The sequence below is a fragment of the Sturnira hondurensis genome, unplaced genomic scaffold (assembly GCF_014824575.4).
Source record: "Sturnira hondurensis isolate 20B ecotype Veracruz unplaced genomic scaffold, ASM1482457v3 Scaffold0018805, whole genome shotgun sequence".
Taxonomy (NCBI): domain Eukaryota; kingdom Metazoa; phylum Chordata; class Mammalia; order Chiroptera; family Phyllostomidae; genus Sturnira; species Sturnira hondurensis.
The window spans coordinates 2,169,358-2,193,378 of NW_028091436.1; the positions used below are offsets into that span (position 1 = coordinate 2,169,358).

At 64.6% G+C, this 24,021-nt stretch overlaps 1 protein-coding gene across 1 annotated transcript in view; it reads left to right on the plus strand.

The window, feature by feature from the left end:
- Positions 1-24,021, plus strand: part of LGR6 (leucine rich repeat containing G protein-coupled receptor 6) — a 65,777-nt gene that overhangs the window by 9,753 nt on the left and 32,003 nt on the right. Inside the window, exons 2-4 of the mRNA XM_037070533.1 lie at positions 8,734-8,805; positions 9,619-9,690; positions 13,532-13,603. Coding sequence (XP_036926428.1) covers positions 8,734-8,805; positions 9,619-9,690; positions 13,532-13,603 — 216 coding nt within the window. The remainder of the gene's footprint in view (positions 1-8,733; positions 8,806-9,618; positions 9,691-13,531; positions 13,604-24,021) is intronic.

A 24,021-nucleotide genomic window follows, 5' to 3' on the forward strand; every position in this document is an offset into this window, starting at 1 on the left:
GTGACGTCCAGGGTGCAGGGAAGTCTGAGGACACCAGAGCCCTTGGCCGAGCCTGCAGACCTCAGCCAGCATTTATTGAGCACCTACTATGTGCCTGCATCTGAGACGCACAGAGGAGTGAGGCAAGGACGGCGGGTGGCAGTGAACAAGCCATTTCGGTTCTGTGCAGTTTGGGCCGCAGGGGCCCGTGTGGCCGGCCCAGGTCCTCAGAAGACTTCCTGAAGGGGCTTTCCTCTCGCTTTCTGACCAACCTTGTACTTGAGTCTAATACACGTCCCGAGAGAGGGGCCCCGTCGCAGGTGCAGATGTGATGCCATGGCAGAGGTCGAACACACTGTGTCACCAGGACCCGGGCCACGAAGCAGATTGGCGAGCCCCCCAGACCCCGCCCGCCCGCCAGGGTGGCGGCGGCAGTGACCTCCGACCGCGAGGTGCGCCTTGCTTGTGCTCTGGACTCTGTACACGGGCAGCTCTTTTGGGTCTGCGTTCTCCCCTCACTGAGTCTGAAGGGCCATTCGTACCGCGGCCTGCGTCCCTGCCTCATAGCGCTACGAAGCTGCGTAGCGGTCATCGCAGGGACACCACGAGAGGGGTCCCCTCCACTGTGATGGCCATCGGATCCTTGCTGGTTGGGGTACTATGGGCCATGCTGCTGTAAGCAGTTGGGACAGTTATCTGGTGGCCGCCTGGATGCGTTTCTGCCGGTTATGGACGCAGGACTGGAAGCTCTGGGTCCCGTTAGACCCGGGAGCTGCCTCAGCGTGAGACCATTTTCCTCCTGTGGCCAGGTCGCTGGCTTGGTCTGAGGCCAGGAGGCCAGGGCTGGGGTGGGGCAGTGGGCAGGGGACCCCGGGCAGGGCCATGAGGAGCAGACCTCTGCCCAGTCCCTGTGCCGTCCCTGGTGGCTCCCACAGCCAACCGGGGCTTAAAGCCTCAGAAATGGACTCGCCGACCCTCGGTGGCCAGAAGCCCAGGACCAGGGCGTCCCCCAGCGGAGCTCACTGTGGGGACTCGGGGGGAGCTCTGCGCACATGGCCTCCACCTCCGCTGGTGGCCAGGACCCTGCTGGCTTGTGGCCTCGTCACTCCCGCCTCACCTCCGTCTGCACGTTGCCTCCAGTGCTGCGGGTCCCTCTGCGTGTTTCCCGCTAAGGCCCTCGTGGCTGGGCCTGGGCCCCACCCGAATAACCAAGACGCTTTCCTCGTTTCGGGACCTGTTCTTATCATACCTGCAAAGACCCTTTTCCCAAGCAAGGCCACAGTGGCAGGTTCTGGGTTCAGGACAGAACATATCTTTTGGGGGACCACCATTCAGCTAATGGCATCACCCCTCCTGTCATGCTAAGCACCCCAGCTTCATCCCTCCCTTTGCACCTCTCTCTCGGGCCTCTTTCTGACGGTCTGCCCGTTCCTCTTGGCTACCTCGGGCCCCCTCCCTCCAGGAAGCCCTCCCTGACTGCCTCTGCATCCTCAGGCACTTGAGATCCCTCCAGCCTGACACTCAAGGTTCTGTCCCACTGTGTCTGCGGGTCTGAATCAGTCCTCACAGGGCAGAGAGGGTCTCCTCCTCCCCTTCTCTGCACACACACACATTCGTGCACACTCCCCTCCCCAGGGGCTCAGCCAGCCTGGGCACACCGGGTACTGGGGACAAGGAGCTTCAGCTGAAGGCAGCTTCCCAGCAGCCTCCAGGCTAGGGCGCCGTGCCCAGGGGTAGCCCAGTGGCCAGCCCTTCCCCGTGGCCTCTCTCCCCCAGACGCTGCCACCAAGGGGGGGTGGCTGCCTCTGTGGCCGTCCGGGCGCCGCATAAACAGGGAATGGCAGGAAGGGCGAGAGGGAGGAGCTGGGGGCGGGGAGCCCAGACCTTTGCCTCTCCTTGGAGGAGGCTGGGGAGGCAGAACGCCTTTGGCTAAGGGACCGGGCCAGACACCAGGAGATCAAAGGACCAGGGGATCAGGGCTGGGCAGGTGGCATTCAGGGGGAGGCACCCAAGGAGCGGGAGCGGCAGCTGTGCCTCCCAAAGGCAGGGCTGACCCCAGACGCCCTCCCCTCGACACCCCCACCCCGTGTGACCCTGTGGCAGGGCCCTGGGGGCTGAGGGCAGAGGGAGGGAGGGGCCACCCAGTGGGCACCGCTGGGCCCCTCACATACCAGGGCTCCCCTGTAGCCCTCAGGACCGGTCCCTCCCAGGGAACGTTGTGTAACGTTTTCTGGATGCGGAGACTGAGGCCCGGAGAGAAAGCAGCTGCTTGGGGGTGGGCTGCGCTGCACGCTGGTCCTGGGACGCTTGGACCAGGACCCACGGCAGCGCCCAGACAAAGGCCCTGGCCCAGCTGCAGCAGGACAGGCAGAGACTGGAGGGTGGCAGGGACTCCCTGCTGGGTGCGGAGGTCATTCTAGACCTTGGGCCTCATCTCTCTCCTCAGCCCCACAAGCAAACAGGCGGGAAGTTGGGACCAGCGCAGGTTGTTGGGGTACCACCCAGAGGGAAGGTGGAGGTGGCAGGACAGGGGAGGGCCCCTAGAGCGTGCTGGGGCCTGGGCTGTGGTGCTGGGGGGAGGGAGGTGCTGCGCAGCGGGGCTGCCCGGCCAGCTGCGTGGGTGGTGCGCTCCCGTGGGCTTGCAGGAGGGAGCCGAGCTGGGAAAGCCGTCCTTGGCAGCCCCTGGTGGTGGGACCCAGGGGCCGGTGGGTGTGAGGGGCAAGGCCGTCCCAGGGGGCCCTAACCCCCTGCACTGTGGCAGGGCTGTGGCAGCCTCCTGTCTGGGCGCCCGGGAGCACCACGGGGATGGGGCATTGGGCGCTCGTGGGCTCGGGTGGGCTCCCGTGGGCCGCTGGAGTTCTAGCGAGTCTCTGCCTCTGGCTGTGTGAGGGCGGGAGTAACGGCACCTCCGTGTCTCCCTGTCCATGGGGAGGCCCCGATGCTCCACTCCCCAGCCTGAAACGGGGTGATGGGAGACCGAGGCGGTGCCAGGGCTCTGCCACCTGCAAATCACCGTCCAGGGGAGGCGGGTGGGCGCCGCCTGGTACTTGAGCATCAGAGGGACCTGGAATTTATAAAGATTTTAATTTATTTCTAGTGAGAGGGGAAGGGAGGGAGAGAGGAAGAGAAATATCACCGTGTCATTGCCTCATGCGCGCCCCCTACTGGAGACCTGGCCCGAAACCCAGGCATGTGCCCTGACTAGGAATCGAACCAGCAACCCTATGCTTTGCAGGCTGGTGCTCAATCCACTGAGCCACACCAGCCAGGGCGGGACCTCGGTGTGGCTGAGCCCCTCTGTGAAATGGGTCAGGGCAGCCTTTAGCTCTGTGTCGGCTGTACCCCTCCCCCACAAAGGCAGCTCTTGAAGGCCCTCTGCACTTCCCGCACCCACTGTCTCCCAGTGCCATTTAGAGAGCTATTGAGCTGGGCGTCCAAGCGCTGCCCGGCGGTGGGGGGTGGCATGGGGGCTCCTCGGTGTGTGCCCTGTGAGTGCAGGGGCAGGGCAGGGTGGACGGACGGATTCAGGCTGCGAGAGAAAAGCTCCCATCGGGATGTGGGCGTGGGGGCATCGAGAGAGGGCCTTTCTCCGTCTTCGCCCCGACACACCCTGGCCCTTTGTCTGGCCGAATGAAGGCAGCTTCAGTGGAACAAACAGAACTCGGGGCTCTGGTCTCACACAAAGGCGCTGCACCTCCCACCCTGTGCACCCCCGTCCTCCCCCCCAACCCTCCCCTGGCTCCCCCAGGGGAGCTCCGGCGCATCCTGGCCCGAGGGGAAGTCACAGCCCTTCTCCAAAGGGCCCCGAGTCCGAGGGGGCAGCCACAGACACAGCCACAGCCACAGACACAGCCACAGCCACAGCCACAGGCAGACAGGGCGCCCGCAGCTCACAGTGGACGTTGTCACGCCATGGGCGACTGTCCCCGACTCCGGTGGTCTTCAGTCCAGGGCTAAAAACATCCCCCTCCTCTTCTCTCTCTCTGGCTTTGGGGATTGCCTCCCTCCCCGCCCCTGAGCGCCTGGCTCACCGGATGTCCCGCCCCCTCCCCTCTGGTTCAGTCCGGCCTGCACAAGCCTCACCTTTGCTCGGTGACTGGAGGGACCTTCTGTCCCCTCACGAAGTGGATGCCAGTCCCACCTGCCTGCCCCTCCAGCATCTGGCTTGCTGCCCCACCATGACCCGGCCCCCAGGCCTGCTGGGACATTCTTGTGGAACAAACAGAACTCGGGGCTCTGGTCTCATAAGGGAGCCGAGCCACGACCAGGTCGAGTAGCGGCTCTTTGAGGTAAAACCCAGCTCTGGCCCCACCTGTGTGGCTCTGTCGGTTGGAGCATCAGCCTGTGAACTGAAGGTTTGTGGGTTCGGTCCCCGGTCAGGGCACAAGCCTGGGTTGTGGGTTCGACCCCTGGTTGGGGAGCGTGCAGGAGGCCTTCCTCTGGAATCAGCAAACGTCTATGTTTACTGAGAACTAAGAAGGGCCCCGCTCTCCTGCTGCACTTTGTACAAAGTCCCGGAGGGCGCGCTGCATCCCCTTGTGCGTGGAGACAGAGGCAGGCTCTCCTGCTCGGGAACGCATGGGAACTGCGGCAGCACCAGAGGACCGGTGCCAGCAGACTGTCTGGGACCTCGCAGCAGGCAGCTCTGCTCAGGAGGGGCCGTGGGGCGGAGGTCAGTGTGGGAGGAAGGAGCCTGGTCCAGGGGCACCGGCCCCGCACCCTCTCTGCCACCCCGCTGCTGGTGGCCTTGGGTGACTTTGCCTGACTCTGACCTGTTCCGGAGGGCATGCAGTCGGGGGAAGGCGCCTTCCACTCGGGGTGCCTGGACGGGCACCCCAGGGGGCGACACGACCTGAGCTCAGGGTGCCATCAGGTCTGTGGCGAGTGGGGGTGTCCACACAGGAGGGACACCCGTCCCCAGGTGAGGCGGGGTCTCTCCGGTGCCGTCTGTACTAGACTCAGTTCTGGGAGCAGCTGGGTCCGGCCTCGGCCCCTCCCGGCTGCCCCCGCCTCTGGACCCCGCTGGGCTCTCTGGACCAGCCCGCCCTGCTCCCTGGGGACACTGAGCCGCCTCCCCCACTGCATCTGCGGGGCGTTCACGGATGTCGGGGGCAGGGGTCGGATGGGGCGGGGACTGGTTAAGTCCTCCCCTTGAAGAAGGTCACGGTCACGCGGGTCATTTGACACGGGCTGGCGCAGTCCGGCGAACAGCGAGGCGTCTCCCTGAGCACTGCCCAGTCTGCTATTAACTCGGGGGATCCCCGCTGCGGCCTGTGAGGCAGGTGCTGTTGTTACCCCGTGTCACAGGCCAGAAAACAGAGGCTGGGAGGCGTCAGGAGGCGTGACCAGGGTGGCAGGTGGTGGGAGCTCTGTCGGCGTCCCCGAGGGAGGGTGCACACAGCAGGGTGGGCACACTGGACACTGCGCAGCTCTGCCCAGGGAAGGCCTCTCCCAGGCGGTGACCTGGGGCAGAGCCATGCTGGGGACAGGGGCTCACTTCCCGGTCACTCGGGCTGCCCTGCACCTGGCTGCAGAGAGGTCCCCGGAGCCCACAGGGGGCCTGAGTCCCGGCCTCTGCTGCCGCCGGGTGGGGACAGTCCCTGTGGAACACACAGGAGCAGCTCACAGAACGGCTCCCCACGGCCCTGGGGACAGGCCAGGTCGTCGTGGGGGACAGTCTTCCCTACCCCACCCCTCAGTTCCCGCCCCCAGCCCCCCAGCACCCACCTCTGGTCACACCTGCTCCTGGTCTCCATGGCGACGCCGCCTCACCCAGCCTCCTGGGTGGTCTGGCCGCTTCACGGTGAAGCTCTGCGAACATTTTCCTGATGCGCAGCCAGGAATCTCCACTTCCTGCGCCCAGGGCTGTGGCTCTTCTCACCCCCTCCTGCCAGCCTTGCCCGGCTCTCCCCCACCCCTGTGTCCCCCCAGAGGCCTGCCGGGCCTTGGGGAAGTGTCTGCAGGGCCTGGCACAGTGGGGGTGGGCCTGTTGTTGGAGACTCGGGGAGAACCCACATGCAGCAGCAGAGGTCTGAGCCACGGAACAAGGGTGTCTGTGCGGCCACAGGCGCTGGAGCCCATGTGTGTGTGTGTACATGAGTGAGCACATACATGTGTGTGCATGTGTGTGTGCTCCTAGGGGTCGCAGGGTGACAGTGGTGACCCCGAGTGCGTCCTGGCGTCGGCTCCAGCTCAGCCGCAAGTGGGGCCTGGAGGCGGTGTCACCGAGAGACCGGCGCCGTTTCCCAGAGACAGACTGGGGGGTAAACTGGGGCCGAGAGAAGGTCACAGCACCCTAGGCTTTCTGACCCACAGACGAGACCCAGCTGAGCCCACGCAAGTCTCTTTGTGAGCTGCAGACGCTTCAAGGACTTTGCGACTTCAACGGGGCCGGCGTTCTCACATGCACACGTGTGAGAGATGTACTCGTGTGTGACGCGACATGCACACGCCCCGTACCCACAGGACAAGCGCATCCGAGAGCTCATGTGTCCCCACACATGGCCCCTTATAAACACGCCCCTGTCCACACAGCCAAGCCTGGGTGCCCAGGGGTCAGGGCGCCCTCTTGTCCCAGCCCCAGGCCGTGCCTGCAGGTCTGAGCTGGGGTCTCTGTCCCCACGGGGACAGCCCACCTTCCTGCGAAGCCCTAGCTCAGAACCCCCACCTCCATGGGACACCCCCCTGAGCCCGCCCCGGCACGGTCCCCCACAGCAGGCCCCCCACAGCAGGGCCAGTGAGGCCCCTGGCCCCCCCAGGCCCCCCGGCATCACCATTGGCCTGGAGGCTCTCCGGGGAAGGCTCTGCACCCTCCCTCTCCTGGCTCTCCGTTCCTCCTCCCCCCTCTCCTTGTCACCAGCCTCACCCCTTTGCCTTCTGTGACAGGGCCAGGCCTGAGTGGGCCCCCCGCCCGCTCCCCGCCCCCCGCCCTCCGAAATCCCCCCCCTTGCACTGAGCCTGCAGCTGGGCTGTGTCGTCTGGGGGCAGGATGTGGGGGTGGGCTGGGCAGGGCCCCCACCCCCAGGGGAGAACAATGAGGCCGCTCGTGGGGGGTGGAGGGGGTGGGGGGCCTGGAGCCACATCAGAGCCTCTGAGGAGCGGCCCCTGGAGGGACGGCTGAGTGATGAGCCCTGAGTCACAGGCCCCGCGCTGCCCTCCGACTCCTGTGGAGGCATGTTCAGAAGTGCTGGGGTAAACACTCGGAGGTGACGGGTTTGCAGCTCCCTGCCTGGCGCAGGGCGAGCCGGGCTGGCGCGGGGAGGCCCTGGCACACCCGGGGGCCGAGGCACGGGCTTCCCTGGGCCACCACGTGCCCGCTCTGCCTGGGGCCTCTGCCTCTCCACACCCGGCCAGATCCCAGACTAGAGGGGCTGAGAGCACCCTGAGGACCCAACGCTGGCTTAAAATTCATGGGTGACCTCTGCTGCGGAAGGGTGGCCAGCGGCACACCAGGGGCCCCTCCTTCGAGGGGCCGGTCCACACCGGGAGCAGGGGCACCCAGGGCCAGAACAGCCCGGCTCCGCATGCCAGGCCCGGGGCTGTGGTCTGAGGCCAGCTGCGTCCGAGATGAGACATTTGAGAGTACACGGTCCTTGTGTGGATCGGAACTGGGCTCCCGCGTGTCCCGCTGTGCTGAGCGGACCGGCCAGGCACACGCGTCCCTCAGGGGGAGGGAGGCCCTGCGGTTGGTGGGTGAAGGAGCCTCGGGCACCAGAGAGGGGCCGGCAGTGGCCAGAAGCCCAGGCTGGGGGCGGGCGGGAGGGCCCATGTGTCAGGCACATGCATGTGGTCCAGGCACAAACAGGGAAAATGAAACGCTAACTCAGGTGGAACTGCTGACCAACCTTGGGCCCGGCCCCTCCGCAGCCTCCTGGGCCTGCTGGGCTGGGACACTGGCCCACAGCCCCCGAGGGACAAGTGGGAGGAAGGACCCAAATGCCTTTGTCAGGCCGCCTGTAAGCAGCGGCACCTGGCATCCCTCCAAGGACGGGAGCACTGGAGTTTCCTTCATCCCACCTTTGTGGACAGCGACCGGGGTCCCAGTGGACCGGGGTCCCAGTGGCTCGCTGCCTGAGGTTGGACGGGCGGGAGCAGGAGGGGCTGGGTCAGGGCCTCGGGCGGCAACGCTCCTTCCTCTTTGCCCCTGTTGAATGTGAAATGGGGGTGACAATGGCCCTGCCTCGGGGGGCGGCGCTGGTGCATTCCTCAGTGGGGGGGGGGCGTCCAGACTGGTCAGTATAGGCTGCTACCCCCGGGAGGGGTTCGCACACCATGTGCCTCGCAGGTGTGACTCTGGAACCTCCTCGGGCTCTCAGGGAACCTGGGAGGGGCGGGGTGTCTGTCCTGCCCCTCCGGACGGGCACATTCTGTGACGTGTCCACAGGCCGCAGCACCCTTGGGTGAAAGACTGAGGGGTGCAGCCAACAGGACTGTGACTGGCCGGGGCCTTGGAGGGCAGCGCTGGCCCCCACTCTGGGCTAGAAGGACTTCAGGCCGTGCATGGAAACCGTAGGAACATGCCCTGGAGGTCGGGACGGCAGGGCGCCCCGTGCCTCGGTGTCCCCTCTGGTACAGAGAGGGCCTGTGTGCAGCAGGTGGCCCCTCGCCTCCTGCCCTGGAGCTCCGTGGGTCCCTCCCGTGCAGGGAGGTCGGCTTCCTTCAGAGCCTTAGTCAGAGCCAGCGGCCACTCAGGGGGCTTTGGGGCCGGGCACGGGGACGCTGCAGTCACTCACAGCCCGTCTTCTCCCCACGCAGGGACCTGAGCATGAACAACCTCACGGAGCTGCAGCCTGGCCGCTTCCGCCACCTGCGCTTCCTGGAGGAGCTGTGAGTAGACACTGCACCCGGGGGGGCAGGCTGGGGGCCACCTCGGACAGCTGACCCACTCTCGGGACCGGCGCCCCTTCAGAACAAGGGGCCGGGAAGCTGTTCTTGAGGGCACGGTGATTGCTGATGCCTGGCCCTGCCCGAGGGTGGCCTGGCCTCGAGGGGCCCCGTGGTACAGAAGCTCCAAACTGGAGTTTGTTTCCTCCCTGAGGTCAGCTCCTGGTCATGCCCCCCACCCCCTTTCTGTTAACATCGCCCTTCACCTGGGAGGTCACCCTGCCCGTCCATCCACTGGCTGCTCCCAGGACCTGGTGGCTTTTTCTGGGGGTTCCTCTCTCATCCCTTTTCTCTGTTCCTGCTCCTGCTGCCTTAGACAGCCCCTCACTTCCGGGCATCACCCCAGCCTCCTGGCCGGCAGACCCCCGCCCCTTTCAGGGGTCTCTGCACACCCCTGGGGCTACAGGGGGCCTGTCGTGACAGGTGGCTGACGGTGTCCTGGGGAGACAAGAGAGGGACCCACCTGCTGCCCTCAGGGTGGGGCCTGTGGGGGGCAGGGAGGCCCGTCCCCAAAGGAGGTGGCTGTGGAGTGGATGTCACCCAGGCCCTGGGAGGGCAGGGTAACCCGAGGGCAGGGCCAGACCCCTGTGAATCACCGTTCCCCCCGAGAATGGGGGAGACGGAGTGAAGTGGGATAGACATCGTTGCCCTCGGAAAGCGGGAGTGCGCCCCAGGTCCCCTCTGCAGCCCCCACAGGCTAACGGGTCCCCTCCGTGGGTCCCTGGCGGTGTCACTACCCTCTGCTCTGGTTTGCAGGCGTCTCTCAGGGAACCATCTCTCACACATCCCGGGAGGAGCGTTCTCCGGCCTCCACAGCCTGAAGATCCTGTGAGTGCCCAGCCTTCCCAACAGCCCACCGCCGGAGGCGAGGCCCGGGGGAACCAGGGAGTCTGCCACCTCTGCCTGTCACTCCCTTATCTGCTCTTCCCATCTGAATCGCTGCTTCCGTTTGTGCGTCTGTGCGTGGCTTTGTCTGTACCAAACATGATGGTTTGTGGCTGCGTCTCCCTGGCAGCCCCGGGAAGCAAGCCGTCCTGTTTTCTGATGTGAGTGGTGGCCCTGAGTGCAGGTCTCTGTGGAGTCAGCCAAGGCCCCTCCAAGCGCTGCCCCGAGATGCGGCCAGGGCGGGACAGCGGTCCTCGGCCAGCGTCCTCCAGAGCCCCCACCCCAGTCTCTGCGGCTGCTGTGCTGAGTTCCTCTCTCTGTGCGAACCTGACCCTCCATCAGCCACCAGGCTTCTTCTTCCCAGCTCCTGGCACTTGCCCTTGCAGCCAAAGGAAAGTGACATCCTCCCCTCTGGCCACTGAGTGGGTGGCATTCAGAGAAGGAGAGATGGAGGCACCCTCGCGGGCTCCCTTTGTCCCAGCCCAGCTGAGTACTCAGGGCTGGTGGCAAGTACAGTGCGGGGAGTGGGGAGGGAGACACAGGGTCCGAGGGGGCAGGAGAGTCCCCTTGGCAGGGTGCCTCCCACAGCGGCTGGTTTGGGGGGGAACGAGCCTGTGGGGGCTGGTCCTGGAGCTTTGGAACGAGCCCTCGGAGCTTCTGTGTGGGGCCGGTGGTTCCCCGACGCTCCCGCCCCCTCGCCCCAACCTGGGCAGGCTGCTCACTGCACGAGACCACCTGTCCACAAGGTGACAGGTGCCGAGACTTAGCCCTGTGTCTGGCGTGGGCTACAGCCCCCCAGGAAGAAATATGTGTGTCTAGTTCGCTCCAGGTTATTTGGGCTGGTGGGGCCCTTGGCCGTCAGCTTCTGGTCTCCAGTCAGGCCCAGTGCATTCCCACCCCCTTGTCTGGGGCCTCTGCCCTCAGCCTCCCTCTGTGCTGACTCCAGGGCTCCTTGACCCCTGCCCCCCCGCCCCAGCCCTCTGCTCTGCCCTGGGCACCACCTCTGCCCAGCCTCCCTCCCCTCATTTCCTTGCAGCCCTGGCCCTCTGTCCCTCTGCCCTGGGTCTGTCCCACCCCCATCACCTCGCAGCCCAGGGTGGGGGCAGGTGGCCCGCTCGGCGGCGTGTCTGCGCCCAGGGCAGGCTGAGACCTGCAGCCGGATGAGAGCGGGCTGCATGCTGGGCTTTCTGAAGACTCCAGCTTAGCCGAGCCTCTGCTTTCAAAGCCACCCCCACCTCCCACCCCTGTCTGCAAACAGAGGCCTCGGCTCAGCCCAATCGGGAGGCCGGAGAGGCTGCAGGCAGGAGCCCAGGACGGCCTGCCCATGCCCACTGTGCCCGTGACCACCGTGGGGTCTGTCCTTGAAGACCCCCGGCCCCCAGCCCCATGTCAGCCCCTGGCCCGTGAGCCTCTCCGTGTTAGAGATGAGCTGGGTGGTCTCCGAGCAGCACTTGCGTAGGGCCCAGCCGGGGCCCCATCGGCGTCTGGGCAGGGAGCGCCTCTGGTGTCCGACGCCGGGCCCTCTGGCTGCCGGGCTGGCCCACGTCGGACCTGCAAGGAAGACCGAGCAGCAAGGTCCCTTGTCGGCGTCATAACCTCTTTGCGCAGGGAGACCGTCGCCTCCCTGCCTCCTCCCCGCTCTGTGTCCAGGACTCGGTCTGCAGGGTGAGGCCAGGACACTGGGGTTTGAAATCTTCCCAGGCCATTGTACCGAGCAGCCAAAGCTGAGAGCCCCGGGGTGCTGGCCGCCCCTCCCCAGGTGAGACCAGTGGTCACAGCAGCACCTGCCTGGGGGGCAGGACTGGGCCCCGGTCCTGGTTAAGCCGTCCGTTTGCTCTGTGTGACCTGGGCCAGGTCACCCCGACTCTCGAGCCTCCGTCTCCCCATGTGGGAAAGAGCAGGACTGTTTGTGTGAAGGTCCTTTGGGCTTCCAACCTGGAGTCCCGGGAAGGAGCGCCGGCCGGGGACGCAGGGTCTGAGCCAGGGCCAGTGGCCAGGCCGCCCCCTTGTGTGGGGCAGTGGTTTCCAGCCTTGCCATCTCACGGCACATAAACTAATGACCGGAGTTTTATGGCACGCCCCCAAATGTGTTTTTTACCTATCATGTAATGTAATTTGTAATTCATGTAATTTTGATTCATTCACACCGGACAGCTCCTGCTGTGGCGGTTGCCATTTTCACCAGACTGTCTGCAGGAGGAGAGGTCAGTGCCCCCGACCAAACAGTCAGGCGTCGCTTTCAGATTCCTGCAGCGCGGCGGTGCAGAGTTGCTGGCTGTGGGGGGTTGACTCCAGGGAAGGACAGTCTTTCTGGTGGCCCAGCGCGGCAGATGCTACAGCAGCTGCGTGGGGAGGGACCGTTCAGGGACCCAGGGGACTTTGTAGATGTGGGGTTTGCAGAGGGAAGGGTGGGCGTCTGCTGTGAGTGACTCCTTCTGGGGCCTGAGAGGGGCCCTGGGTGTGGGCAGCTGTCCCCTCCCTGTGCACCCAGCTATCACTTCTGTCCCCTGGCCCCAAGCATCCTGAGGCCTCGGGGAGGCCGGGGCAGCCCTGAGGTGCCACGGAGGATGTCTCTGCCCTCGACACAAACGCGGTTGGTGTGGCAGAAGGGCAGGAGTACAGAGGGCAGGTGACGTCCTGGGTCACCAAGTGTGACAGCGAAGAGAGGTTTTTTTTGTGGAAGGTGAGGGACTCTCTCGGCTGAGTGAGGGGGCGACCAGACATCGATGCTGGCTCCCAACCAGCAGCTGCAGCCCACTAGTGGACGAGGGCATTGTCCTCGTCCCAGCTCCCAGACCAGGAGTGTCAGCCCTTGCACGCCGCCACGCGACTGGGGCTCCGCCGCTGCCTGACACCCAGACCTGCAGCGAGGCCACCCTGTACTCAGGAGACCAGAGAGGCACGGGTTTAAATTCCTCCCCTGAAGCACATTGACCTTGGGAAGGTCCCACCAGGCGTGCAGAGCCTGGCTCCGAGGCTCACAGCCGCCCGCCCTCCCCAGCTGGGCAGGCGCAGGGGGACCCCTTCCCTGGCCCATCTCCTCCTCCCCCAAGGAGCTTCTCTGGTCCCCACCTTCCTGGACCCAGCTTTCTCTCATCGCTGTGGCACTGTTGGGAGTTTAGGGAGACGGGGGGGCGGGGACAGAGACACAGGAGCCCCTTGTCCTCACTGTGGCTGCCCGCACGACACAGGCCCCGGGCGGCCCCGCTGGCTGCTGTCTAGGCCCAGACCCTCCGGGTAAGTGTGAACTCCTCCATGTCAAGTTCTAAGATGGGGCCCAGCACGTCCACTGCTCCTGGTACTAAAACTTAAAGGTTAGGAAACGGGCCACTTTCCCCAAGGCTGTGAGCTGAGTGATATTTGGGTGAGAAGCACATCTTCTTCTTAATTTTTTAAAGATTCTATTTATATATATTTAGGGAGAGGGAAGGGAAGGAGAAAGAGAGAGCGAGAAAAAACTTCAGTGTGTGGTTGCCTGTCTCACGCCCCCCTCTGGGGACCTGGCCCACAACCCAGGCCTGTGCCCTGACTGGGAATCGAACCCGCGACCCTTTTGTGCTCAGGCCGGCGCTCAGTCCACTGAGCCACATCAGCCAGGGCAGGCGCATCCCTTTGCTTCTTTGCCTTCCTCCTCTTTGGCTCTGCCTCATCCTTCCACGAACCCTCCTGACTCCCACAGGAACCAGGCTGGGCCGGGACTCCCTCGGGCCTCGGGAGCTGGGGTGTAGGGAGGCTCCGGGGCTCCACGTGCCGTGGGTCCTCCAAGCCCCTCCTCTCCTCACAGGGTGCTGCAGAACAACCAGCTGGGAGGCATCCCTGCCGAGGCCCTGTGGCAGCTGCGGAGCCTGCAGTCTCTGTGAGTCCCAGCCGGGCCGGCCCGCCCCTCCTCCGCGCCGCCCCCCGCCCCGCCCCGTCCCCCACGTTTAGACAGCCAGTGCTCCAGGCCTGGCCGTGCCGGGGTTCTGCTGCAGCCAGAGGGTGTGTGTCGACTCAAGGGTGCATCCGGGGAAGGGAGGCTCCGGGCCCTGCCGAGGACTGTGGGAATGGGACCTCCCTAGGTGGGGCCACCAGGGCGGCCATCCTGGGGCGTCTGGCGTTCTGCCCCGTAGTCTGGGGTGGGGGTGGAGTCAGCCACCCCCCAGAACTGTCAGGAAGAGGCTGTCTCCTCCACATAGGCTGCTCTAGCCCCCAGGGCTCTGGGGCGGGGTGGCCCAGACACCCACTTCCCTGCTCCGGCGGGACTGTGCTGGCCACCCATGACACAGCCGCCCTCCAGGGAGCCCTGCAGTTCCTCTCCTGCCCAGTAGGGGTGCCATGGACACAGGACGGAGGGAAGGCTGAGCCAGACAGGTGCAGCCTGCCACCCTGGGCGGGGTGCTGGTCTGCGCTCACATCCCAGGCCAGATACCTGCCCACCAAAGTGACCGTAGGTCCTTTTGTATCTGATGGAACAGGGTATAGGTACCTGGGGAGAAACCGAAGTTGGGAGACAGGGCATAAGGTTTATCCGTGGGGGGAACCAAGCCACGGTCAGTGTGCCGAGTGTCGGCTCAAAGGTCTCTCAGCCCAGGGCCCTGGCCTGGCCCCGGCCCCTGGGTGTGGATCAGACCGTCCCGACCCTCTCTGGGTGGGAGAGGAGGCTTCCCCTGCAGGACCCATAAACCCAGTGCCCAGTGGTAGGGCGCTGGCCGCCAGCTGTGCCCACCCCCCGTGGCTGGGCTTCCTCCGCATCCCGCCTCCTGTCCCGTGTCCGTGTGCACCCATGCTCCCCAGCTGCCTGCTGGGCCCTGCTGGCCCTCTTTCCCTCCCCTTCCCACCCTCCATCCCAGCAAGAGCTAGGCCTCTGTCCCCAGCCTCCTCCTCTTCCTCCACCAGGACACCCCTGAGCAGGGCAGGGGAGAGGCCATGGTCAGGAGACCCAAGGCCAGGAAAGCTGGTGCTGGCTCCCCGCTCTGCCACCCCAAAGGGAAGACCCCACATTTGCTTAAGGCAACAGCAGAGCAGGGGCAGCCAGAAACGGGGTGCAGGGGCAGAGTTGGCCATTTTGTCCAAAATATCAAAGAGGCTTTCCCGGGAAGAAGGCAGACACTCACTGGGTGGCTTTGGCGCACCGGCGAGACCAGGTGGTTTTGGTCGCAAATCACAGCTTTGGCACACTGAAGGGTTCTATGGGCTCTGCAGGCGGACCTCCGAGCTCTGGGGGGCAGCAACGCCGCTGGTGGGTGAGCAAGACCGTCTGAGTCCCCCCGCGCCCGACATGCCCAGCATCCCCTGCTGCCTCGTGCCTCAGGGTGGGGACGCAGGCCACCCTCCACGCCTGTGGGGACAGCTCTGGCTCACTCCTGGCCCTGGTCTCACTGCTCTGTCACTCACCCCCTCCATGCCTCGTTTTCTCCACCTTCAAGTTGGGGGTGGCCGTCTCCCCTGCCCCTCTCGCAGGGTCATCACCAAGCTCAGACACAGCAGACGTGAAACTGGAATGGGGTCCACACAGCTGTGGGGAGTGGTGACTCTTTGGTCATCGTGTCCATTTGTCAACAGTTCACGTTGTCCCATGTATGGGTGAGGCTTCCCTGGGGGTGGGCAAGACCCACCTGCTCTCCGACAGCTTAGGAAAAGTTGGGAAGGGAAGAGGCCAGGAGGGCGTGCCCGGCGGAGGGAGTCACACGTTCAAGGGCTCAGCTGAGAACCCAGCGAAGTCTAGGGAATTGTCTGGGGTGGAGCCAGGCTGGCCCGTGTGTGCTGGGGACAGGTGGGACAGGCAGTCGTGGAGAGAGACCTGGAACCAGTAAGAGAGGATGCCCAACAGGTAGGCGCAGACCTTGCTGAGGATCTGGACCCGGGGAGCCATCGCAGGATTTTGGCAGGAGAGCTGTGGGGTGGGGTCTGCATCATTGAACAATGACTGGCAGCAGTCATGGAGGACAGCCTGGAGGCGGGGTCCGTGAAGGGGCCTGGGAACCAAGGGAGTGTGACTCCAGCCCAGGTGGTGCCTCGGCAGGATGGAATGAAGTGAGTTAACACACGTCAAAGACATACCTATCTGGATCCCGCTACAACGCCATCATTGGCATTGACTTCAGGTGGCAGTTGAGAGAGACCGGGTACTCTGGCATCTGGGCAGACTCGAGGCAGGTTGCTGAGAACCTGGCACCTGGGAGGGGTGAGTAGGAGTGTGGTGACGGGGCCATAGTGATGCCCAGGGGTGGGCAGGGCGGGCCCCTGGGAGGGAGGCGCTGATGTCCCCCTGGGGCACGTGGACTTTGAGGCGCCTGCAGTCAGGGACACTGAGCAGCAGATCACCCTGCTGGACACGCAGGGTGTTGGAGGGTGAGTTGGGGGACAGGCAACTACCCACCTTGCGGGGTCTGAGAGGCGTTTGTCCCAAGCTGTTGGAAGCCAGCACCTCAGGGTGACACGCTGTCCCACTGAGTTCAGGTCCCTCCTTCTGAGATGGTGACAGTAAAGCCAGCTCGGGTTGCTAGGCAGAAAGGACAGCGTGAGGGTGAATGACAGGTTTTGGAGCCCCCTGCCCTGGTCAGCGCTGCACGGAACGCTTTCTGATTGTTGTCTGAGTTCGTCCCCACAAACGCTCGTTAAGCATCGTCACCTCTGCTGTCAGACAGGCTCAGGGACCTTCCGAGGTAGGAGCTAGTGGGGAGGGAGGCAGGGCTGCGCCTGTGTCCTGCCCACCAGCACTGCCGGGGAAGCCGCCGTGGGTGGCTGGCGTTGGGTGCTCCCCCTCCCACTCTGTCCACCCCCAGCAGCCAGGCCCCCCGGGCATTCCCGGCACCCCAGTGAAGGCTCCCTTCTGTGGTCCCCTCCCCACCGGCTGGAACCGGATCCTGGGGCAAAAGGAAGCAGGTCCGGGGAGTGGAGCTGGGCTGGGGGCCCCGGTTCCCCATCGGACACAGCACCCAGGCTGTTTAGGGTGGGCCTGGGTGGGCAGCACCCAGCCCACAGAGTGGGAGGGACCGGGGGTGGTGACAGCCAAGAGAAGCCACAGGAAGCCTGGGAGCCTGGGGGGGGAACAGAAACCCAGGGGGCGAGGCGGCCTGGGGGCCCCACGGAAAAGCAGGAAAACAGCCCAGAAAGGCCTCAGGGTGGGGCGGGTCTGGGCCTGGAGAGTTGGAAAAAACACAGTGGCAGGTCTGAAGGGGAGGGGACAGGAACACAGCCGGGTCCTGGTCACCCTCCAGGAGCCCTGCCTGACGGCAAAGGGCAGCCACAGGGCCCCGCCGCCCTGAGCTGAGCTGCGGTCCGAGCAGTCGCCCGAGGTCCGGCCAGCACTGCCTCTCAGCCCAAGCCTCCCTCCCCGGGGACACGGCTTTGGAGGGGTGTGCGTGGGGGCAGTGGCTCCCACTCGCTACACTTTGAAAGGCTGAGTACTCCGTAGTCTCCCTGAGTCCTGAAGGCCATACAGGTGAGGGAGCTGAAGCCCAGGGGTGTGCCCAGGACGCTCAGCTGGCTGTGCCTGAGCCCAGGTGCCACCCTCACCTGCACTGTGTCCTTGAAGACATAGGCTCCAGGGTCTGGAGACCTGGATCCCAGACTGGCTGTCACGAGTACAGTGAGGCTGCAGGCAAGTCATGTCCCCTCCCCGAGGCCAAGGTCCTGGTCTCCAACGGCAGCCAGGGGCCCTGGGAGGACATCGTGCAGAGGGACACGAGAGCTTCCCGAGGGAGTATGAGCACTGTCCCCGAGTCACTCAGGACTCCTGGGCACACTCGTTCTCCACAGGGAAAAGTCTGTAAGCGACTGGAGCTCATTCTAACGGTCCAGGGGCTGGGGCTCTGGGGAGGCCCCGTGCCGGGGTGCAGACGACCGCTCCTTGCTGGCCCTCTCGCGGGGAGGAGCAGAGCCGAAAGCAAGCTCTCCCAGACTCCCAAGGGTATCGACCCCCCAGGGAGACCCCCTCACGGCCTCGTCTACCCCTAACGAAGGGGAGGGGACGGAAACACAGCCCAGTTCAGACACACGGGGTAGACTGGTAATGTGTGCATTTTCGAAGGGGTATAAACGTACAGGCCACACAAGGGGACGACGTAGGTCATCTGGGCATCAGAGGGCACCTGCATGGACCCTGAGTACCCCTGGCCTTGATGGCGAGCCCCAAAGACCCTCTGTGGTGAGGGCATCTCCAGTGAGGGGTGATTCTGGGGCTTTGCACCACAAGTGGCTGGTCTGTCTTCTCCGTGAGGACGGCACTGGTGGTGACAACCCACCTTACGCAGACCTGGAGGGCAGTGCCCTGCTCAGGACCCGCAGTGGGTCAGAGATGGGGCCTCCTGGGGCCCAGCACAGAGGCAGCCGGGGTCCCTCACCACCTCTAGCCTCCTGATGAAAGCCTTCCAGAAGCCGCATGAGCTCGGGGAACCCTGGAGGAGGCGCTTCTCAGACTTTTGGGGTGCTGGGACGAGGAAGGGGCCACGGAGGGACGAGGGAGCAGCAAGACCCCAAGTCTGGGCAGCTCTGGTCCAATGCCCTGTCTGCCGTGGAGAAGACCCCCAAGCAGCCGCTGGGGTCCAGTGAGTACCGTCAGCACTGCCCAGCCCTCCTGCCAGCCAGCAGGGGCCCCGAGGCTCCACCGTGCGGTGGGGCCTGGCCGAGGGTCCCTGGGGACGCGCGAGGTGGCAGACGGCTCCCTGGCGTGGCTATTTCGGGCTCTGTGATTACACGCTGCTGCATTTGGATCCCTGAGGTTCCGGGAGTTGATTGCCACATGTGTCTGGGGCACAGGCCGCCCCAAGGTGGGTGGGCGCGCGGCGGCCCCTGCGTGGGGCAGTTTGGCTGCTGCAGGCACTGCGGCGTGTCGTGGTGGGCTGGGCCCTGGGGTCCTGGGGCTGTTCTTCCCACCGTAAATGCTTCGGTGGGACAGAGGTGGCTCGAGTGGGCCATGCAGGAGCGGTGATGCTGTGCCCCACCGGGAGGGCCTCCGCCCAGCTCCTTGGGGGTGCCCCAGTCCCCCGAGCCCCCCCCGAACCCCTAGAGCTCCGGCAGGCCCAGGTCTGAGAGACCTTTGAGAGGCTGGAGCTCCCGAACAGGAGGGGCTGTGGGGCTGATAACTCGGGCGTGGTTTAGGGGGCACAGGGGTCGCAGGCAGAGCCGTGAAAAAGGATGGTCGCTCCCCACAGGAGGGGACAAAGGCAAGGGCCTCAGGCTGAAGCCCCCTTTCCCGTCATCACCTGCAGACAAGGGAGGGAGGTCAGGTTCGGGTTGGTTTAGTTGCCGACCAGCCTAGGGGCCGTGAGACGCCTGTTGCCTCTTGGGGATGTAGCTGTAGACACCCAGGTTAGACCCTGGGGTGAACTGCCCAGCTGCCTGCACCCACCGGGAGGGCACCAGAGTCCTTCCTTCTGAAAGTCCCTTAGAGACATAGACTCATTGGCCTGGGGGTGGGAAGAGGGGCTTGACCGCCTCCCCTGGATCCACTGGGCGTCTTCTGGGGACGATGGCGTCTTCTCAGAACTCTGTCCCTCTTCCACCTTAGAGCAGAGGTGGGAGAAGCCCAGGACCATGGCCAGGGAGGGGTGGGGACAGCGCCCACGGGCCTGCAGCCCCTTCCGCTGGCCTCACCCCTTTGCCAGGCCTGCCGCCGTCCCGGGGAGAGCTGACTGGTCAGGGGCCGGGGAAGGGTGATCTTTGTCGAGTCTGTGGGTAACTTTCCGCCCGTTTACGAGCCCTGGAGGCCCAGGTGTCTGCCAGCCGCTGGCTGGAGTGTGGAAATTCACACGGCGGCCAGAAAAGGCGGCCACCGGCGAGGCCACGTGGTGGGAGGCAGCCTGCTCTGGACCGCAGGACCTGGGCCTCAGGAGCTGGAGGGCGTGGGTGGTCACCCCGTGGGACCGCCCCGCCCGCAGAGGAGGAAACTGGCAGCAGAGCGGGAGTGACAGCCCAGGGTCTCCCAGCGAGTGGACCTCAGGCCAGGCCTGCAGACGCGCAACTTCCCTCCGAAAGGGCGTGACGCCTGCAGGAGCCTCTATGGCCTCTTCACCCAGGAGGCCCCGAGGTCGCTTGTTCTGCCAGCAAACCCGTCCTGGCGGCTCTCGGCAGCCCTGGCACTCGCTCTTGGACCTGGAGCCCACTCCGTCCTGCGCCGGCCCATACGCAAGGCCCGGCCTAGGCTGGGCTCTGTGGGGCTCGGACGCCGTCTGGGCCACGCGGCAGGACACGGCCCATGTGCCTGGGGGTGAGCTGCTCTGGGTGCACGGGTGACGGGGCGCCGAGCCTTGAGGGGTCCTTGAGGTGGCCCAGGGGGCAGAGGTCACCGCTGCCCCCGCACCAAGCTCTCTTCCCTCCGCAGCTCTGTGCCCCCCCGCCCGCATCTCCTTTAAGAAATTAACTCCTGGAAGTTCTGAGATGGGTCGGTGGGGAGGCCCTTCCTGCCTCCACGGTCCCTTTCCGGAGGAGGGCAATGTGGGGGCAGCAGATGGAGCTGGACAGGAGTGAGGGCCGAGGGGGACTCATGGGGTCGAAGGTGAGAAGCGCAGCCTGGGGCCCGGGACAGGTGAGGCTGCGGCTCCCCGGAGGGGGCTGCAGCTGTCGGACAGCTGTGTGGTCAGGGTCCGCACGTCGGGGTGCACGGGGGCTGCAACACAGCCCGTGGGGAGTAAACACTCTTTTCTAAAAAACCACAGAGCGCAAGGCCAAGACTCACACCTCTCTGCGTTACCCGCTCCTGAGGGAGGGTCCTGTCTGCAGGCCCTCCACCCTGTGGGGAACAGAGGGGTCCCTGAAGGGGAGGCCGGCGCTGACTCGGGCTCCCGGAGTTTCTGGAGCTCCAGGCTGGGGTGCAGATAAAGACGCGGCCAGAGGTCCTAACCCAGCTGGGATGCCCTAGCTTCTTCCCCTGCCTGCCCCTTTGCTGCACGTCTGCTAACCTAGGGCCTGAAGGGGCTTGTCGTAAACCCCCTCAGAACACCTGGAGTGGGGGCAGAGCCACCTGGAAGGCGGGTGGGACGAGGGGAGGGGGTGGTGGAGGGAGGCTGCGTTTCTGGGGCCTAGTTCTGCCCTGAGTGGGGGTGAACAGACCTGGGGACCTGCGGAAGGGGGGTGCCCGAGGCTCCCCCAGGTCTCGGCACCACTCAGTCACCATTGAGCCAGGGGTGTCCAACTTGTGGCCCGAAGGCCGTGTGCAGCCCAGGAGGGCTGTGAGTGCGGCCCAACACAAAATCATACATTCACTTAAAACATGACAAGGTTTTGTTTGTGATTACATGTCACAATGTATTTAACGTGTGGCCCAAAAAACTCTTCTTTCTGTGTGGCCCAGAGATGCCCAAAGCTTGGACACCCCTGGTAAGCAGTCTCGGTCTCTGACCCAGAAACCACCAGCCCCCAGACCCAGCTGGGGCAAATCTCCCCCCGAGTCACACCAGTCTCTGGTGGTGTCCCTGCTGTCCACGAATGGCAGCAAAGTCACTTCCCCCATGCCCCCCAGTTCCCCAAACCTGCCCTCTTCTACCACTAAACCTTTCCATGGCAGTACAGCACTCACCTCCTCCAGGAAGTCCTCCTAGACTACTCCATCTGACTCTGAGCCTTAAGTCCGTTTAGGTACTGTCTAGGCATCTGGCTTCAGCAGTCAGGTTGGGACACTAAGTGGTGACCTTTGGCATCTGTGAAGTCTGTGAAAGTTGCTGTGCCTGCCCCAAGGCAGCAGGTCCCTGTCTGCTGTGTGGCCTGCCAAGGGTCTGAATCTGACATGGTCCAGCACTGCTCAAGGACCCTAGCTGAGTGGGGGGCAGTCAGGAGACCCTGGCAGGAGAGAGCCTAGACCACAGCAACGTCCAGGCGACTCCACCGCCAGGACCCGGCAACCCACCAGGTGGGAGAGCCAGGGCCACGTGGGGCCCAGAGAGGGGCCCAGAGCAGGGTGCGTCCCTCCATGCCTCCCGGAGGCTGCCCCCTTCCCTTCCCCCCGGCAGCGTCCTGCCCGCCCCCCCAGCTCCGCCGGCTGCCTCCTCCCGGCTCCCGCGTCTGGGCCTTAATTACACACTGACGCCATTTGTTTTTAAAACAACATGTTTATTTCTGTTCTGACTCATTGTAGAAAATTTAGAAAACACAAAAACCAAAAAGAGGAAACTGAAAATCACCCACAGTTGTACCACCCAGACACAGTGCTCCAGCGCAGGGCCGCCTGTCCACGCCCCCCCCCCCCTGCCAAGTGCAGTCTCCCTGCCACCCCGGCCCTGGCTCAGTGTCCCTTCTAGTCACACTCTCAAGGGACAGGCGCCGTCGTCTTAGCCTCAGGTATTTGAAAATATCAGGATGTATTCACGGAGCAAAAACCAGCCTTGGAAAAGCACACGGTCCACTGTGTTCAGACTCTACAAATGTGCGCGACCATCGAGATTGATTCCAGAACATTTTTGTTGCCCCCCCCCGCCGAAAACTGGTGATTGTGGCGAGGGGGGGGTCAGTCCGCTTCTCACAGCCCCCTGACAGCTCCGGTCTCGACCTGTCACAGAAATGGAACCGGCGTTCTGTCTGGCCTCTCACTGAGTGTAACGGTTTCACCATCCGACCACAGGTGCATTCACGCACGTGTCTGCACCAATTTTTTTCTCTGGCTGAGCCACCCCTGGTGTGTGCGCCTTTGGCTGGTGGACACGGCGTGGCTTCCTCTGTTGGGCTGTGAATGTGCTGCTTCGAACTCCTGTGGAGACGTGTCCTGGTGTGTGCCTGTGTCCTCGGTTTCCCTCCTAGAAGGGACGCTGCAGCTCAGGGCGGGCGGGTGGGGGGCACTGTGGCTCCATCCGTGAGGAGCAGAGGTGTGCGTGGGGGAGGGCCCAGCGCCCCGTGGGGCTCCGTCGGGAGGCTCCTGAAGGAGAGGAATTTCATGTGAGGCTTCGGGAAGAGGAGGGGGGCGCCTATTTCCCACAGGGCAGTCGAACGACCATGAACTCTGGGACGGGGCGGCCCAGAGACACATCTCCCGGGGAAAGTGGGGAATGGGGGGCCTCTGGAAGTGGGGCTGGGGAGAGTCAGTCGGGGCAGGCGTGTCTAAGCCCAGGCCGGAGGGTTTGCGGTCGTCTGAAGCTTGAGTGCCTCTGAGCAAGAGAAAGACAAGATCGGAACAGGGAGATGGGGGTGGGTGTCTGTAATCTGTGTGAGTGGATGGAGGGACGGACACATGGATGGATGGATGGAAGGATGGGTAGGCTGACGGATGGGCACACAGATGGACAGATGGATAGATGATGGATGGACGAACGGACGGAAGGATGGTTGGATGGCTGGATGGGTGGGTGGATGGGAGGCTGGGAAGCTGGGGAGCAGAGGGTCAACACCACATAGCCGTGAACTGCCCAGCTCCCTTTCTGGTCCACAGGGGAGCTATAAGGCCCTGGTATGGGGAAAGATAAGACAGACTGTGAGGGGGGCTGGGACCCGTGTTAAGGAAGCCGGAGCCGATGGGGACTTTTCTTCCTGCCCCCCTCCCTCACCCAGGGTGCCTTTAAAAGTGTTACCAGGAGGCTGGTCTTCCCTGGCTCCTCTCACTGCAGAGTCGGCTGGGGTGGCTTTTAAGTAAAACCCTGGGATGGTGCTTGTATTTCCTAAACCTCCGACACCACTGCCCCTCCCTGGAGAGGCGCGTCGGGAAAACCCCGTCTGCCTGTCCCTCTGCCAGCCCCAGCTGCCCGTGGCCGAAGGCAGGGCCTGGGAGCCACGGGGCCCAGCTCTTGGCCTCGTCTCAGACGGTCCAGGAGGGACCCAGAAGCCAGCGTGAGTCAAGGAGCCTGGTGGCTGGGGGCTGGGAGATGGATGAGATGGCTTTTTGTGGGCCCCGCCCCAGGATTCTGGGACCGTCACCCACAAAGCTGCCCGGAGCCGCAGGCCTGTGTCTTCAGGGGAAACTCTTGACGAGTCCACACAACCTCTCCTGTGCCTCCCTGCAGCTGAGCTGGGAGGGTCACTACTTTTACCCGCGGCTGCCCATGCAAACACGGGAGGGGAGGGGTGCTCAGGTGTCCCCCTCTGATGTGCAGAAAGGACGGGCTTTCGGTGCCGGGCAGGTGGGAGGAGGACGGCTCGGCCTGGCGTGGCCTCTGCCCCAATGTCCCGCCTCCGACCCATCGAACGGCTGACGGCGAGGGGCATGAACCAGAGGCGAGAAACTCAGACCCTCCCCGTGGAGGGGGCTGCCGCCGTGGCTCTCAGCTGCCCCCACCTCTGCCCCCCACAGCGGAAGGGGCCCCCAGCAGGGAGAGGGGTAGGGTTTGGGGGCGGCAGAGGCCTCGTGGAACTGGAGGGGCCCCCTGTGAAGGC